General features: G+C 49.3%; 6 protein-coding genes across 6 annotated transcripts; 4 read left to right on the top strand and 2 right to left on the bottom strand.

Annotated features, from left to right (window-relative positions):
• Positions 1-1,344: 1,344 nt before the first annotated feature.
• Positions 1,345-2,628, top strand: T310_8042 (UMTA methyltransferase family protein; the record flags this gene model as incomplete). Its single annotated transcript, XM_013469175.1, has 6 exons — positions 1,345-1,377; positions 1,432-1,600; positions 1,677-1,767; positions 2,026-2,275; positions 2,372-2,508; positions 2,550-2,628. 6 exons carry the CDS (start codon positions 1,345-1,347, stop codon positions 2,626-2,628), a joined length of 759 nt encoding a protein of 252 aa, XP_013324629.1.
• Positions 2,629-3,364: 736 nt separating this feature from the next.
• T310_8041 (Uncharacterized protein) lies at positions 3,365-5,013 on the top strand (the record flags this gene model as incomplete). The annotated part of the gene is made up of 4 exons (XM_013469174.1): positions 3,365-3,658; positions 3,716-3,968; positions 4,018-4,136; positions 4,198-5,013. The coding sequence occupies 4 exons, from the start codon at positions 3,365-3,367 to the stop codon at positions 5,011-5,013; spliced, it is 1,482 nt and encodes a 493-aa protein (XP_013324628.1).
• A 2,291-nt stretch (positions 5,014-7,304) lies between these two features.
• Positions 7,305-8,448, top strand: T310_8040 (uncharacterized protein; the record flags this gene model as incomplete). Its single annotated transcript, XM_013469173.1, has 2 exons — positions 7,305-8,361; positions 8,426-8,448. 2 exons carry the CDS (start codon positions 7,305-7,307, stop codon positions 8,446-8,448), a joined length of 1,080 nt encoding a protein of 359 aa, XP_013324627.1.
• Positions 8,449-10,814: 2,366 nt separating this feature from the next.
• T310_8039 (uncharacterized protein) lies at positions 10,815-11,761 on the bottom strand (the record flags this gene model as incomplete). The annotated part of the gene is made up of 4 exons (XM_013469172.1): positions 10,815-11,145; positions 11,242-11,461; positions 11,560-11,646; positions 11,707-11,761. The coding sequence occupies 4 exons, from the start codon at positions 11,759-11,761 to the stop codon at positions 10,815-10,817; spliced, it is 693 nt and encodes a 230-aa protein (XP_013324626.1).
• A 908-nt stretch (positions 11,762-12,669) lies between these two features.
• Positions 12,670-14,170, bottom strand: T310_8038 (Uncharacterized protein; the record flags this gene model as incomplete). The annotated part of the gene is made up of 3 exons (XM_013469171.1): positions 12,670-13,196; positions 13,444-13,834; positions 13,925-14,170. The coding sequence occupies 3 exons, from the start codon at positions 14,168-14,170 to the stop codon at positions 12,670-12,672; spliced, it is 1,164 nt and encodes a 387-aa protein (XP_013324625.1).
• A 1,779-nt stretch (positions 14,171-15,949) lies between these two features.
• T310_8037 (Sterigmatocystin biosynthesis regulatory protein) lies at positions 15,950-17,414 on the top strand (the record flags this gene model as incomplete). Its single annotated transcript, XM_013469170.1, has 2 exons — positions 15,950-16,211; positions 16,243-17,414. 2 exons carry the CDS (start codon positions 15,950-15,952, stop codon positions 17,412-17,414), a joined length of 1,434 nt encoding a protein of 477 aa, XP_013324624.1.
• Between the last annotated feature and the right edge of the window lie 294 nt (positions 17,415-17,708).

Raw genomic sequence — 17,708 nt, 5'->3', positions numbered from 1 at the left:
ACCCTTAGATAGAGGTATAGCATCGATCCTCGGAAGCCTGGTAGAGCTTCACTTGAGTCTTCGAAACGACCAATCCAGGAACCAACAACGACTCTGTCAGACCCGCGCGTAACACAAGCACACAATTACTAACACTGTGTGCATGTGGAGCTCTCAGACTTTAAGGTTATTGTCAAGGTTGACAAAGCGATGTTTTTCAAAATCCGGATAAATCCTCCGCTTGTCTAACCAAACTTGATACCATCTTTATGCATTCCAGACTCAGTCACGCTGTCGAGAGGTGTTTCAGCGGCACTGACCTTGCGATTATTTGTGTCCATTTGGTATTTTCACGTGCAGTGGTGAGGCACTCGCCAGGCCTGCGTAAGATTGTTAAAAAAAATCTGACAGTCCGAGCTCGGTACCGCTCTCCATGTCAATCACTTCGTTGACATTGTCAAATACGAAGACAGCTGCCAGTGGTCCAACGGCTATGTCTTGTATTTTACTTCTTTCAGGAGTGCCGGCTCGATGGAGAAGCTTCCGCCGGACATAAGCGGCTGGCATAGGTACGTCTGTGCTGAAGAGCGAACTTTACGGAGTAATTACTTCGTACATCGGTAGTTAAGCTCCAGTTACCTGTAGTTACGTTACGCAGGACTCGATACTCTGTATCCTTCAGGCTATATTCACATCAGACGGGGACACCTCGTCAAAGAGCCTTGGCTTCCTCCCTTAGACTCTTGCTAATGTCTTGGCAAAAGACGGGAGAAGGCAGGATGGCCCGTGGGGCGGGTTGTCAAGTCCTCCTAGAGTCGGTTTCACTTTCAGCCAGGATTGCCTTAAAAGTTAATTAGATTGGGGCCCGCACATGCCTGTTGGGCTGTGGCAGACGATCGAGATCGTCATCGAACTATGTCGACCGGTCTCTGACAAGACTCCTCATATTGGACGATCTACCCTTTCATCTCTCAATCTGGTTCACTCTGGCTGATGTCCCATTATTGTCTTCTTCAGGTCCCTTAATGGGTCTTCACTTCTTTGATATCTAATAATAATCCAATATTAGGATCACGCATCTTTCCGCGATTCATTAACAACCTGCAATGGCTGAAGGAGTCGACATTATTGGACAGGGCCCAAGTGTGGTTGAAATCGATGGACATGTGTGATACTTTGTTATATCCGCCTATCAAGAAACGTCTAACAATTCTTACTTTAGGCCACTGAGAGTGACTCTACATATGGAGATGAACTGTTCGCGACACAATACTTGGCCCGCTTTTTGCGATTCAATACTGACATATACCAGGTCCAGTTATACGGCATCTCTGACTTCATCGGTACTCAACTACCGAAGGGAGAATGGCAGAAGTTATCACGGCTACCGTGACGGTAGTAAGTCTCGCAGATGAGCAGGCCCAATTGCAGATAGGTTCTTGCTGAGCGCAGAAAGCCTATCTTCTTCCCAATGACGAGGATGAATCCGACCGGCTAGACATGGTTCACGAAATGGTGTTGACGATTATGGATCGAAGACTCTTTTTTGCGCCTATCAGCGAAGCACCACAGCGTGTGCTTGATCTTGGTACTGGAACGGGGATATGGGCCATCGACTTTGGTAAGAATCTACGACCAAGTATATAAATTTTCATGTGCTGACCAGCATCCTGAAGCGGACTTGTATCCGTCTGCAGAGGTAGGCTGTCATGATGAGAATATCTTACAGCCAGCTAAGCTGTTTATACAGGTGATGGGCATTGATCTAAGTCCTAATCAACCAACAATGTACGGAGACACCGTTCATTCGTCAAAGGGAACCGCTACGAAATTAAACTACGCTTTTACTGCAGGGTGCCACCAAACGTGAAATTTCTCATCGATGATATCGAGCAAGAATGGCTGTACAACCGGCCATTCGATTTTATCCACGCCAGGAACCTTAGTTGCTGTATCAAGGACTACAAGAAGCTGATCAAGCAGGCATATGAGTTACGACATTCCTCACTTTTTTTTCAGAGAAGTTCCTTGCTGACTCGGAGCCAGCAATGTGGCCCCCGGAGGTTGGGTGGAAATCCAAGACTGGGAGGCCAATCTGACCTCTCAGGATAACTCGACCAAGAACACCTCCCTCGAGCAATACTACGATGTTGTCCTCGGCGCATTTGAAAAAGTCGGTTATGTATCGAGTCCAGGGCCGCACCTGGAACAGTGGTTCTGCGATGTCGGGTTTGAAGACATCCATGTAGAGAAGTATCCAGTCCCCTTGGGAGTATGGCCCAAGGATAAAAAGTTGGTATGTATAGCACGTCCACTATCCATATCAGTATCAATCTCTGTACAGATATTGACTTTTAGCTGGAAAAAAATCGGCCTATGGAACTTTTTACAGGCAGAGTCCGGATTTGAATCTGCCGCCATGGCCGTCTTAACGCGATACGAGGGATGGTCCAAGGATGAAGTGACGATTCTCGTTGCAAAGGCAAGAACCGATGCGAAAAACCGCGACATTCACTCCTTATTCCATTTGTGAGTCGTGCCTGTCCACATTGTATACTGTCTGGTCCCAGTCTGACGGTCTTAGCTATGTGGCCTACGGTCGAAAACCAGAAAGGTCTACGTGATTCCCTGCGTTACGACACCAGTTGATTGCTACGAATGTCATGATTTGGGCGGCTGCTTAATCACATCATTTGTTTAATCCTCTTTGTGATTCAGATGTACATAGGAGGTTTTTTTTTTGATCTTTTTTTGCATCAGTCATCCAACAACTGCATTGATTTTTCCCTTCCAACATGCCTTCCACGCAAGGGGCACTTCCGTTGGTGAAGCAACACCAACATGCCCATCACTGTTGATTATTGCCAGAATAATCCGCCTGCAGGCATAGCGTCACTCTGTCCGGACGCCACGTTGACGGCACCTGCTGAGCTGGGCTTGCTGCCTTTGAATGATCGTAACTCTAATAAGGCTAATGGCGACTTTAAATGCGAGGCTAGACCTGACTAGACGACGAAGAAGGAACGATTGTCTGATAGATCGTATCAGCTCGTATAGTCTCCTCTGTCGACAGGGGCCAGACCGCCCTGGCCCGCTCGAGTATTATTGACCGAGTATTTGCACTCGCATGGAAAAAGCAATGATGGGCGCACAGCCAGTGACGTCCAGCACAATGTGTACAATATGTTGGTGAAATGTGCAGCCTAAGGCAAAACGGACTCTCGGGCCTCTTCGCTTGAGGGGTTGATCCCGACCTGCCCTGTTCGCATGGGATCTCCCTATCACGCAGAGATGTCGGGGTCGGCGACGCCCTGCCAGTCCATAAGTACCCTGGGCACCAGATGGTTGGCTCGGGTCTACTGTGTGCACCGCACGGCAGTTCACGATGGCTACCTCGTTCCCCTGGACCCAGCTCCTCGGGGCTGTCTGCGTCCTCGTCATCACCAAATTCATCTGGGAGTTCCTCTTTTCGCCACTGAAGGCCTTCCCTGGGCCTCTGCTGGCTAAATTCACCGACCTATGGCGTGTGGTGGCCGTCCTCCGTGGTCAGTTCGATTCTACCAATGTCCGACTACACCTCAAGTACGGTTCCGCCGTCCGGGTCGGACCCAACTGCATCAGCCTGGGAGATCCCCGGGCGATCAGGACCGTCTATGCGACAAAAGATCCATGGATCAAGGTACTTTTCAACTTGTCTCAGATATAACTGAAACCACTGCTGACAGACGATCTCCAGAGTGACATGTACAAACCCAATGATGCTCTCGTCAATTGCCGGAGAATATCGAATATCTTCAACACGCCAGATGAAGAATGGCATGCGAAACAAATCAGACCGATCCGGAATATGTGGACAATGACCAAAGTGCTCGATTATGAGCCTCTCATTGACGAGACCTTGGACAAATTTGTCAACAAGCTTGCTGCCAAATTTGTTGATGGGGCAAATGCTGGAAAGACCTGCCCTATAGATGAGTGGCTAGGTTATTGTATGTCTGCTGCACATACAGAGTGATAGGTTGCTCACCTCCACGACAGTCGCATGGGATGTCACCGCAAACGTTAGCTTCGGACGGCACTACGGCTTCATCGACCAGGAAAAGGATGTCGACAATCTCATCGGCGATTCGACCAAGGGTCTCTTGTACTTTGCGCCGGTAAGAACTTTTGCACATTACCTCCTACAAAACAAGCTACTCACAACACGATCTGTGGCAGGTCTCGCAAATGCCCTGGATCGACCACCTGCTCGACAAGAACCCCATCGTCCGCATCGGCCCCAAGCCCTTACTGACGGGCATTACGTACGCATTCCGCGTCGTGACCGAATACCAGAAAGAGCTTTCCGAACAGCAAAAGAAAGAGCCCAGCACCGTCAGACACGCGCTGGACAAGTACGTCCGCCTGAAGGAAAGCTACCCAGACATCGACGACAACCAGATCGTCAGCTGGTTGATGCTGAACGTCCTCGCCGGCGGCGATACCACCTCTGCCACGATGCGCGCCGTTGTCTACTACCTCGCCAAATCGCCAGCCGCCTATAACAAACTGATCAACGAGCTGGACGCAGCACAACTGTCGTTGCCGGCTAAATGGAAGGACATTTACGTCCTCCCGTACCTCGACGCCGTAATCCGCGAAAGCATGCGAATCAACCCGGGCATAGCGATGATCTTCGAGCGCGTCGTCCCTAAGGGCGGGTACACCCTTCCCTGCGGCCGCTACATTCCCGCTGGGACCAAAGTTGGCGTAAACCCCGCCGTGACGAACCGCGATTACGAGGTCTTTGGTGCTGACGCCGATTCTTTCAACCCGGACCGGTGGCTCAAGGGCGCGGACGAGAGCCAGCAGGACTATGAGGCTCGACTGCGACAGATGAAGGATGTCTGCGACTTCACCTTTGGCGGAGGCGGTCGGGTCTGCATGGGTCGGTACCTGGCCGTGCTGGAAATTTACAAATTGATTGCGACGCTGTACAGCTTGTTCGATGTGAGCATCCCTCCCTCAAGAATACTGCATGCCGCAAAGGCGTGACTTTGGCTGACAAGAATCTCAATTCAGATCAAACTTATCAATCCAAACCACAAATGGAAGTATGTCGATGCCTGGTTTGTCTACCAGTACGATATCCCGGTCACCATCACCCGCCGAAAGAAGTGAGGGAATAAAAAAGGAATCGAAGGGGAAGGAGGTGTGAATCGAATGAAGTGATGAAGGACAGGACATGGGATTTTTGTTATTCGCTGCAATCAAAGGAGTCAAGGATATGATTGATTTTGATGCCTTGGATTGTATAACCGAGGATAAAGCAATTCCCTTGTTCTCCATCTGGACAACTCATGGACAGGCGGCATGTCTTGTCGGAACCCTCCTTATTTTGCTCGAAACGTCCGCGGAGATCGTCGCCGCACTTGGGACACTGGGCTGTCATGCTTGTGCTGAGTATTTCACGAGCTCGACGAAGGTCTCTATCCACCCTCAGGAAGGCGAGTTCATGGAGGTGTTTCTCAAGACAATGGTTGCAGAATGTGTGACCACATGGAAGTACGACTTCCATACTTGATAATCCGCATTGCTGACACCGAGTTTTTTTAAAATGGACCTAATTGCTCGGATCAGCTAGACTTACTGCGATTGTCATCTCTCGCTCTTTTGGCTCGGGGCTCGTCGGGGCTCGGATCATTATTGCAATCATGACTGTCTCCGGGATTTTTCTCTGGACTCTCTGGATCCTCTCGCTCTCGCTTTGTACATTTTGGTAGATCAAGGGTCCCCAAGATTTGAAAGGTGGCGGTCATCGCCCTCGATGCAAGAAACACCCGGTGAGGGCGACCGGCTAAGGCGTGGTACCTGTTCTAAGGCAGGCGGAGACTGAATGTTGGCCATGTCTTCAGTGATGAGATAATGACTGTAATAGATGTAATATCGGCCTGACAATGACAATATTATTGAAGAATGAGACTGGACTATGTAGGGGGATATGGCGCCTTCATATTTTAGTTCTATGAAATCATCCGATACTGCTTGCCGTGCAGCATAAGCAAGAGTGGAGCTCAGGACACAGAACACAGCCCAGGATGTTTTATCAGATCCCGGACAAGGCGTCTCTCACCATTTCGCCCGCGATAGTAGACGCCCCTGAACTCAGCCTGCTTCATGCGCCCTGCCCCTTGGACCTCCCTTCCTTGTACCGTCGGAGATGATCTGGATTGACAGGGTACGTGATTGGATTGAACTCGAATTCCGATGGTAAATGCATTACTTCCAATACTCAGCCTATCTCAGACGCATTATGCCTCTGGATTCATCACAAATCGGATCCTGGATACGCTCCTCATCAGTTTTAATGCATGGCATGATGCTGAACAATATCTCAGCGCTGATAGAGGGCACAAGGGTATTCTTATGCACTTGGCTTACTGAGAGTCCAGGAACACCTTTCGACGAGTGGCTTACACTCATTGCATGATAAATGGGAAATGTCCATTCCCCCCGCGTAAAGGAGACGCATAGCGCTTGCATAGCTCTTGAGGCTGTAAATAAGAAATTACCTACACATCCTATGCTTCCTTTGACTATTGAACCTTGAATTGGCAGGAGGAGTGCATAAGTAGCTAAGCCACCATACAAGGGCGTCAGAAAATTTATGTACCACATGGAACTAGGGGCGCTCTAAGATCCATGGTTGCCTGTGAATGTCGTTTACCGTTAATTATACTCAGCCCTCGGATTCTATGAGTGCTTTTTCATGCCCCTATCTCCTGAGTCATGTTTCGTTGTCGCTATTATGCGTCACTAGTGATGGTGGGTGGTGGTGCGAGGTTCACATTTTGGCCTCTCGAAGTTCCATTTCGGAACTTCTGTCACAGGACCGGCGATGTTATTGTCATCATGCCGACATGACTTACCGTCCAAGCTTCGTCACCTGAATGACTCCACTGGCTGCCCGAGACCTCTGGAACCGCCTCTAGGTGGCATTCAGCACCATCCACAACCTCTCTCATACTCATGCATCATGGTATCTGTCCAACCAACGATCTCGGATCCCTGGACGGGCAGCAGAAAAGCATGAGTAGCTAAGCCATCATACAACTATGTCCAGGAAATTCATGCACGGCACCAAGAGCACCCCCTAGATCCACACAGCATGTAAACCGCTGCCATTACTGCTGAGACTCAGTCCTCAAGAGCCACAGTTGTAGGGAGAAAAAAGGTCATGCATTGGCCCTCTTCAAGTCCATCGTCTTCTCCTCTGAGTTGTCTCTGGATAAGAATATCAAATGAACTTCTCCCTGAACCTCGGCTGCTTATGTCACGCAACAAAGATGAAGCGTACTCTGTCAAGTTCCATTGAAAACGTCTCTGTGAAGCGGCAACACTTACCCTCTTCTCCATCTCAGACTGTGAATGTCAAACTGCTGCGATTACTCCCCCTAGAGCTTCTTTTTATTATCCTTGAATATCTACCCTTTCAGACTCTCATGAACCTGATCCAAACACCATCATGGCTGTCAGATAATATATGCAAACTCTTCCTCTCTAAGGAATACTTCGTCCGGCTCCCCCTACATCACCAGTCCAAACTGCTGTCCTTCATTACGAGGGAATGGCTGCGGCGTGGGAAAGCAAATGATTTCGAAGTGTCTCTCAAAACCCTCCTAAACTGGGTATCATCGTTATTTACTGATCGTTCTGGATTCTTGCCTCTTCACTTTGCTGTCGTTGGGGGCATTTTGGAGTTAATCCAACTCTGCCTTGACAAACGTCCGCCGTGTCCTGAAACTATGAAGTCCGTGTCCAACTTCGCCATCACAAACGGGGCCCCTAAATTTGCGATCGAATACCTTTTTGAACGCAACCCCGAGACCATTCTCAACCTACCCGGCTCATTGCTTGTTAAAGCAATGAACGCCGGCCGTCTGGATATTCTGGAATTGTTGCTAGATAAAGCCAATCCTGATGACCTTGCTATGCTTCATGTTGCAGCACAAAGTGGTTGTGATGATCTCATTGAAGAGCTGTCGAAGAACCTCAATTCACTGGATGATATAGTGGACAAACACCAACGGACAGCACTACATCTTGCGGCGAGCGAAAGCGATCGTGACATGATGCGTTTGTTGGTGAAACTTGGCTGTTCGATATCTTCCCAAGATGCCCAAGGCCGGACCGTCCTCCATCATGCTGTTCTTCCTGTTTGCGAGATAGACTTCTGTCAACCCGAGTCGGAAATCAAGGCTGTCAAAAGATGTGTTAGATGGCTCATTAGACAAGGAGTCGACAAGGGCGCAAGAGATGTCTTTGGAGAGACGCCATATGACTATGTGAAAGAAGAGCTGATTGACTGGAGGATCCTCAAACCAAGCCCACAATCTCGGCGCAGTGAGTGTTTAAGTTCAAAAAAGACTAGAGCGGTAACGTCATCCATAACCAACTCATAGTATAGATATATCAATGAAAGAGAATTGATGTCGGATAATGAATGGAACCAACTACTCCCTGTAATCATATTCCCCTTCTATCCACACTTCAGTTGAAAAAGATCTATTCAAATAAGACACTCTCGGTCTTGAGTGCCAGATGACATCCGAATCTGACACCATCTCCAGAGTATTGTTTGCCTGAATGTGTAGACCATTACATCATAAGAAAAAGGAGAATCCATTGATTAACAAAACTATGGGCGATTCTGTCTGAAGTCAATGGTCGCTTAACTGATATACATAGAAGCACATGCTTTACTAAATAGTATCGAAACAACTCGCATCATGTTTTATTGATAAATAATGTAGCTACAAGGTATGGTCTCACAACACACTGTTATAATTATTAAATATTTGATTAACAAATAATGCCATAATAACAGGAGATTCTTGGCTAAATAAGTCTCTTCCTATCTAGACTTATCTTTGGTTGCTCAGGTATATAAGCCGACTCATTTTTTTTTCCTAGTGATACAGTAGTAATACCTATATAGTAGCTAGAATAATATAGTGTTAAAATGGCTAAAGTGTCAAAAACACATAATTTATAAATATAAAGCGCTAAGTTATAACTACACTTTCCCCCTTTTTTTAGGGTAAAATAGAGTAAATTTTGTTCTATCGGCTCGATTATAATCAGCCCCAGGCTAGACCGACAAAATAAAACCTGTTCACATGTCTCTGCTAGTGAGATGGCGGACAGAGATTATTTAGGCTGATATCAAAGCTTCATCAGCGCGACCTTAAATATCGCAATTGAACCCTTCTTCACTGTTTAGACTCTTCCGATTTTGTCCTAGTTTCTTTTTCGAATATTGGGTCTCATTTGCTTTCACGGAGCAAACGTTCTCACAGCTATGCCATGTTTGAGGCGCTCAGTGGGGCTCGGACTCCTTTTCTTTTTCGTGATGAATCCTTCGGTCCATTCGCTACGCTTGATCCGGCGAATGTTACCCAAAAAACCTGAATTTGCATTCCATATCTGGATAATTTATTCGATCATATCCCGGTCTTTGAATTGATATTCTCAAACTCAGCTTCGATGACACATCGATCCAATATTGTTCGGTGAGAGTTGATCAAGAATGATTGCTGAGTACGGTGCTGCGACAAGTTTATTTGCATTTTGAGTGGTGTTTGTCAAAGCTAATGTCTTTGCGCTGGTTCCCTGAAACAATTAATGTGTGTTCGGTGGTGAGATCAGTTTTGATCCGGTCTGTATGGAAGTTGATGTTTCGATTTCGAAGTTCATCCTGCAATTCAGGAGATTCAGTATATCTAAGAAAATATCCCTTCCACATGCAATATATCAAGTTTACTGAACCGGATAGCGGCATGTTATCTCTATTCTATTAAAATACAACTGTTTACGAGAATCGAAACGTGGTATGAGCCTCCATTATGAGTTTGTGTACTCTGTATTCCAATAGGCCGTTAAGCTGCCTCATTCTTTCAATTTATAGATATAACAAGAACCTCATTTGTTCATTTATTGAAGCCTTGCAATAAACTGCACGATTTCCGGCCAACCCTCCCCTCCTAGATGCATTTGGTTTTGGACACAGCGCATGGCCTCCGATCAAAATTCAGTATGTATACCTCTATTAGTGAGCTTTATAGCGTAACTCTAGATCCATGCTGCACAATCTGCAAAAGTAGGCCCAGAACTAGCGCTATATGCCAGGACAATCATCCTCGAATACATAATCAAGGCGTAGATTGAAGTCGTGAACATCACATATGCTTGGGCTCCATCTTCCAGTAATTCCGCATTTTTTCGGGAAGTCTCAAAATGTACGCTAACACTCCTGCCGTAATATAAACGGCGTAACATACGAATGCCGAATTCAATGGCTGTCGACAAGGCGTGTTGCGTATCAAAGAGTGCAAGACAGGGAGTAAGCCGAGTACGCCGTAGAAAAACATGAGCAAATACTGCTTTCCCCCAAAGAGGTTACGTTCCTAACTTCTTGCTGAAAGAGACTAATCGTGCACACCCCTATGAGTTCGGGGTAATATACGTAAGCAATCGGAGAACAGTTATCGACGTCGGAGTCCGCGATTGAAGCTCACCCCTCACCAAATACCTTTGAAATGTGTTTCTCGCTCCCCAACCCTTTTTGCTCCTCTCGCTTCAGCAATTTTTCCCCCTGACCATCGGCATCAGAATGACCGTCGCTCCAGAAATTCCAGCCCCCCCTCCAGGCAACCCAAGCACCCAATTCCTCTGCCTAACCATCTGCGGCTACCGTCGGCCTGGTATGAGCGAGGAGGACTATCGACACCACATGACACAAGTTTCAGCGCCGATGACAAAAGACCTGATGGTGAAGTATGGCGTGAAGCGGTGGACTATGGTGAGCCTTTTTCCGCTCCCACTGACCCGTTGTTCCTGTGCAGGAGCTGATTGAAAAGATCCACAACACAATCGAGACCCGCGCCCTTATGAACAAGCTCTTTGACCACCAGATGGCCAACCTGGCCGACTTCGACTGCTTCAGCCAGGTCGTGTTTAAAAGCGTCGATGATTACAAGAAGATGAAGGAGGATCCGTGGTACAAGCAGCATCTGGTGGGAGACCATGAGAAGTTTGCAGATACCAAAAAGAGCATGATGACAATCGGGTGGATTACGGAGTTTATCAGGGATGGGGAAGTGGTGGATGGCATGAAGGACTGTTGATCTTAAGTAGTGTTAAGTTTAAGTTGGTTAGACAACATGATCGTATCCCAAAGACTTCAAGCACAGATTTCCTAATTCCAAAATGTCCCCAACGTACCCAAAACCGCCCCCGTCAGCGGCAACAGCGACCTTGTAAAATGCAACCAACTCCACTTCACCACCAGCTCCTTGGCTCCCAAAATCCCCATCACCAACGGCTCCGCCTTGCTCGCTGCCTCCAACCGAAACAGTTCGTTGTTCGTAGGCACCATGAAAATCCACGTAAACGGCAGCATACTCACTGTCGTCATGCCCGCCAGCGCGAACACGCCCCATGGCTTTTTCGCACTACGCCTCTTGGTGCACGTGTAGCTATAGAGGAGGAATGTGGCCACGGCCATGGTTGGCAAAACCTGGTGCCCGTAGTGGTACATACGCGTCCACTGGAAGAAGAGCTGGGGCGCCTCAGTGGTAGTGTCCAAGAGGACGGGAACAGCCATGAGGGAGAGCGACATCATTGCTCCTAAGGAGATGTTAGTCCAGACTTCCATTTCTATCAAGCAGCAATATCCTTGGTTCATACCGGAGAGAAAGGACCCTGTTACCACCGCGGTGGCTTGAGCGCTGGTGGTGGACATGATGCTAGCGATTCGCAGATGTGTCGAGGTATGCGATCTGGATTTTTCTTGTAGTTTTCTTGCAGTTTCCTTCTTTTCCAACCTTCAATTGAACGTGAGAAATGGCTTCGTTTATCTATGGCTCTTGATCGTATGACCTGTTTGCTAAGACCGATATTTCCTGACTTGACGCCGATTTCCGACCCCCGATCCCCGTGTGCTCCGACAAACATTGACTTGGCCTCATCGGCCTAACCTTGTTTGTTCACGGACCGAATTGGCATTGTATTGTAGGCATAGTCTCTGTGCTATACGTTACGTAGAAGAGGTAGAAACGAGCGTTCACCATCGAATGTAGCTGAAATCGCGGATAAACAAGTACATCCCACAATTTCTCTATTCATTTATTGACCAATACACAGCGGGCCCCGCGAGAACTTGGCCCATACTCGACGCTTCTGATTCACCACGCTGACATTTCCTCCCTGGCTGCGTCAGGAGGCGTGGATTTTGTTATTGGGCGACTTGAGAAGGTTTCCTAACAGGTGAACTGTAGCTACATATGGAGCAACAAAAATACATTAAATATATTTGTTTTAAAACTAGATGAGTCTTAAGAAGCTCCTAATATTATACATTTATATATACTTGTCGGATTCGCTGCGGAACTCGCTGCTCTGGCTATTTCAGTTTCTGGGTCCAAGCTCCCGAAAATCGTTCTTAAGATAACTCACAGCCCTTCTCGCGAAGAATATATCACTAAGAAGAGAGACCAAGTCGACTCATCCGGAAAGACATCACATTTTAGCTTGGCCAACACTCAAACACGAAGCTGAAAGGCGTACATGCACGAATTCTGGGTTCAGTAATAATACTGTGAAGAGATATATTCCATCTTCACGAACATAGGTACGTCTTGACCATTAAATCTACCGATCCGTGTACGCCTGATACTTTACCTCCAAAGCAACCGCGCCATTGTTTCCCGCCGACCTCACCTTGTTAACCAGTACTAGCCTCCCCTCACTATCACTCACCCCGTTCAATAAATTCATTAACTCGGACATCTCAAGTTCCCGCTCATTCGCCAACTGCATTAGCGATAAATCTCTTATCCGCGTCTGGACCGCCGCTTCAGTGCTCACTGTCCCACGCTCCGACAACGAAGGGACGGTAAGCACCATCGTGGCGGAACGACTCATCCGAAGCGCATTCAAATGCGCTCTCAGTTCGGCATTGATTTGTGTCGCAAGTGAGGTGGACGACGACACCCCCGGCGCCGGCAAGGGGAAATTTATTATGTAGACCGCTGCGTCTAGGATGGGTTGCGGGGTTCCTGGGACTCGGTATTGTACATTAATGCGTGGGTTCGAGCGTGGGTGTTGCGTCTTATCGAATTTTGAAGCTGCGGTTCCGTTTCTGCTGGAGGATAATGCGCATGCTGGGTTTAATTGGACTGTGAAGTGGAGTGTCGGGTATTGCTTTGCGAGTGCTATCGCTCGCTCAGTTGATCGCGCTCCGACCTACATATACCCAAGGAGGAAGCTGTTAGGAAAGAGGCGCCTAGGTAGCGATTGACAGGGGGAGTATCACCTCGACAACAGACGCATTTTCCATCCGGAGGGGCTCAAGACAGGTCAGAATATCCGTCGCTGTATCGCAAAGATACTCCGTTACGTATCGGAGATAAGCATGCCACTGACGCTGGAGCCGGGGCAGTTGAGTCTCGCCTGAACTTGAGAAGGCAGAGTTATTGGAAACGACATTCGCCCGCTCGGAAGATCCAGAACGCTGCTTGGTAGCTGCTGCCATTTCCAAAGCAGCCGGAACCGCCGTTCCCGCAAGGAACATCGCGGCATCTAGGTAGGACGGTTTCGTAACAAACGACGCCGACAACGCGCTGTGGGCTATATAACCCGGCTGAGGCTCCTGCAGAAACCCAGCAGTGGTCGCCATTCGTATGATGCGACAGAGTTGGGTCTCCGGGACGCCTATGAGATCCGATACATCTTTCATCAAGGCGCTGCCGTCCAGAGGGACACAGGCTGGGACTTGAAATTCCCCCAGCCATTGCACGCAGGCGAGCAGCTGGGTCTATTATAATGCAATCAGCCAACTGAGTGGTCGTGCTCTGAGGATTTCTTTGGGCGGAAGGGGGGTGGTGGGCCTGAAGCGTATGTATACCTGACTGGCCATTTGCTGCAGAAAATCAGTCGGTCCAGCCAACATGATCTGGAGTTTGGTGATACTCGCTAGTGCGGATTCCCGTGCGCGATGTGCCTCTTCTGGTGCTCCCGGAGGGATCAGCTGTGGTGGTCCCCCCCTCATGCTATCCACGGCAACTTTGGCATTCTGGCAGTGCGTTGCGAGTCTCTTGATCGCGGTTGAAAGCTCCCTGGTATAGGCCTCGAGCTGAGCTAGGTTGGTCATAGTGCGGTGGGTGGACAGGATCAAAGAAGGTGTTGCGGTGGATTTGACAATTGGGATGAATCGGATTCAATCTACTCGTTTTAAGCTTAACCTGTACGGACTTCGCCCTCGTTCGGCGTGTTGGCCTACTGCTGTTCAGCTTGCACGGGCTAAAGTGAGAAATCAACCGGCCGGTGGTGTCGGACGATTGAGAACAGGACTAACCTGCTGCAAGGGGGGGAGAGCAGTTAGCTTCATAGTACGTACTGGGCCGAAGGGGTTGGTGTTGGTTCATACCACGGTTTTAACACGAGGAGACTACCAGTTGTTAAGACTCAAAACCGTAGTATGGACCAACACCACTAACCCCTTCGGCCCAGTACGTACTTCGTAAAGATACACCGATTAGTTCTGCAGGTATGACTCGGCACCCTTCGTGGCCGAGAACTCGTCAGCAGTGGATACGTAGGCCCTGTTTGCTTCCCTCCGTTCAATCCGTTCATGATTGCTAGAGAAAATTGGTTTGATTGAATAATCGATATAGTTATTAGGGACTAATAGGTACTATACCAGCAGGACCCTATTCAATACTACTTTATTACCTCATCTATAGATACCATCAAGCTGCATTAGCAATATTAATAAACTACCATGAAGATTGGTCCAGGGCTATCTACACAGCCTTGGCAATTTTCAGGGTCAAACAGGTCTCCCACCTTTCCCAAATCTCTTAACCATATCTCTTGTTCCAGCACTTCAAATGTCTTTTATCTTTGAGCACCATACTTCCAGGCATCTCTCGCATCAAATTCACGAAATCAGACCAGTTACGGTAAGTGGAACAACACAAGACCGCATGGCAATGGGAACACTAGCAAATTTTAAGATAGAGCGCAGATTCTTCTGGAGAAGAACCATGCAGGAAATGTTGGGAAGATGCGATGAGAGACCGTGTGACAGACAGGGTCCAAACCCCAGCGTGGACAGGCACCGCGTAGGTGCTGGGGATGGGTATTCTCGCAGAGGTCACTTTGCAAGAGGACGCCAAGATCTGTCCAACAGGGTGGACGAAAAATTCGCGTTGTCGTGGTAGAACACTGCCGGCCTGCCTACGACTGCAGATTTCTCACCACTGTCATGATGACGGACAGCTCAGGCAGCCTTCCACCTTATCGCGCTGAAATCATCAGCATAGATGGCAAACTAAAATCAGGCGGTTATTGTAAGATAAAGTAAGCCTAATGTAATCTTACAGCGGGGAAACCAACATGGGGGCAGATTTGTTCCCGGCCCGGTGTATCCCGAAAAAGATGAAATATTCGCCACTCAAAACACTATACCTAATTGATTTTCTGGCCAATGATATTCCGTAGGTTATAGATTGTGGTAATATATATCAATCAAGCAAGCGGTAAATAGTGGCGACCAACATACACTAAGTGGATAATGTACAATCCTTTCGGGGTGCCCCTTCTTCACCGTTAGGTTACATTCCCCGCCCTGGTCAAGTTCATCTCACTGTCGGTGGCGCAAATCCAGACCTAGAATGAGTTCGCGACCCCACCTGAATCGAATGCAAGGCAATCAACTTCGTCTTTTCGTTTCCTCTGTGAAGAATCTGCGAATGGGCAGCAGGAACGGGCCGTACTCCTCTACCGTAGGGTCGACTGTCTAGTGTTTAGTGCTTACCGCATACACAGTCAACGAAACTGATGACTAAACACTGAAACCGCCCTCAACGGGCGAGCTGTCATTCATCATTCCTACTATTTGTTCCTGCTGCACCCTTCCTCCGGGACGATGTTGCCATATCGTGGACTCCCCACCGCCCTTCATCCAGAGCTTTTGGATCGACCGTGGTATACGTCTCTGGTCTCCGCAGGCTCTTCGGTCTCCCTCATTGTCGATGACCACCCTACAATCCCCCCTGACCCCTCCAGCTCGCCGAAGCATGGCGCCCGCAGGCCCCAAACTGCGGGACAGTTGCAACCGTTGTGCCGCGTCCAAGCTCAAATGCAGCAAGGAGAAACCGACCTGCGCTCGGTGTGCAAAGCGAGGCATGGTGTGCGAGTACTTTGCGACCAAACGCGCAGGTCGGAAGCAGGGCAGCCGGCCCCCGGTGACCCAGGATTTGCCAACGACGGCATCCAGCTGGACGACCGCTATTTGTGACCCCGAGATATTGGCTTCCCCGGGGGTCATGCAGCCGTCTCCCAGATCACCGCCCGTGGGCTACCCAGACATCTTCTCAGGGGCTTCCTCGTTGGCCGATCCGACGGCATCGACTCCGTCCTCGTTGAATTTCCACGCCGACGACTTTCCGGCCCCTCCCATTTCGTTTTCCATGTTAGAGTTGCCTGATGCGGGCGGTCTGACGGACTCTTGCCAATTTAACGATCAGAATCATATGAGCAATTTGAGCGATCTCGGTAGCGCGACGCCGCTTCTTGCTTCGAACAATGTCTCTTCGTCCATGGAAACGGCTGCAGTTCCTGGATTTCGACCGTCCTCCTCCGCACCACCGCCAGAACGCCTGGACGGCCGCCGGTCGTCGATGATCAACGGGCTCCACTCGGGGCCGATCTGCAGCCTCCTGGTCCGCGCCCTTGGCCTGCTCAAACAACTGCCCTCCCCAGCGTCGGCATCCTGCCATGCTTCCAAGGGACAGGGCTTGGAGAACCATCACGGGCTCGACCGACCCCCGACCATCCAATCCGTAATCGCCGACAACGAGCAGACGGTCCAGGCGATTAGCGATATCCTACAATGCCAATGCTCCCAGGACGGATATCTTCTCGCCATTCTGTCTGTTATTATTTTCAAAGTGTTGGGCCGGTACGCCGCTGTGGTGCGGCAGACGCCCGCTTTGGACGGCGACGGCCAGTGTTGGGACACGACTCGTTCGGATCATCGGGCACAGCAACACCCCGAGCATGGACAACGGCCTCCCGCGGTGGTGGTGGTGGTGGGTGACTACAGTGCGGATGGCGAGGATCAAGGTCGCATGGCCGCGCAGCAGATCCTCAGCCAGCTCCATCGCGTGCAGCGGTTGGTGAATATCCTGTCCCAACGCTTCAAACCCCACGGAGGACGCGCGGAACCCCCGAGTTCCTCCTCCTCCTCCATCGACGGCTCGGACGTACTCTCGTACACAGAGAGCTTGTTTCCGTTTCCGGACTCGGTGCTGGAGCAGATGGAGGTTGACCTGCGCAAGCGTCTCCGCAACTTGTCGGCGGAGATTGTGGACATCCTTCGCTCAGGGTGATACGGCCAGTGCATAGCTGAGTGGTGAAACAGCTGTGTGGCATCCGTATTTAGTGCCCGCCCTTGGGGAAGGCTTGGCACTAGATATGGCGCGGGTTCGAATCCTGGAGCTGGCACAATTTTCACCCGCTGTACCAGGCGTATTGGTCCCACATATGCCGGGTGTTGACTAAGCACCCATCCATTGTCCAATCATTGTCATATCCTCATGTATTATGTCTCTAGGACCCCAGAATAATCGGCTGTACCATTGTCAAGTCTCCTGTATGCCAAAAAATAGCTAGTTAAGCCCTAC

Source organism: Rasamsonia emersonii (genome assembly GCF_000968595.1).
Source record: "Rasamsonia emersonii CBS 393.64 chromosome Unknown ctg1118621760640, whole genome shotgun sequence".
NCBI classification, from domain to species: Eukaryota; Fungi; Ascomycota; class Eurotiomycetes; order Eurotiales; family Trichocomaceae; genus Rasamsonia; species Rasamsonia emersonii.
The sequence above is the reverse complement of the archived record's forward strand: the minus strand, read 5'-3'. Positions and strand labels throughout refer to the sequence as shown.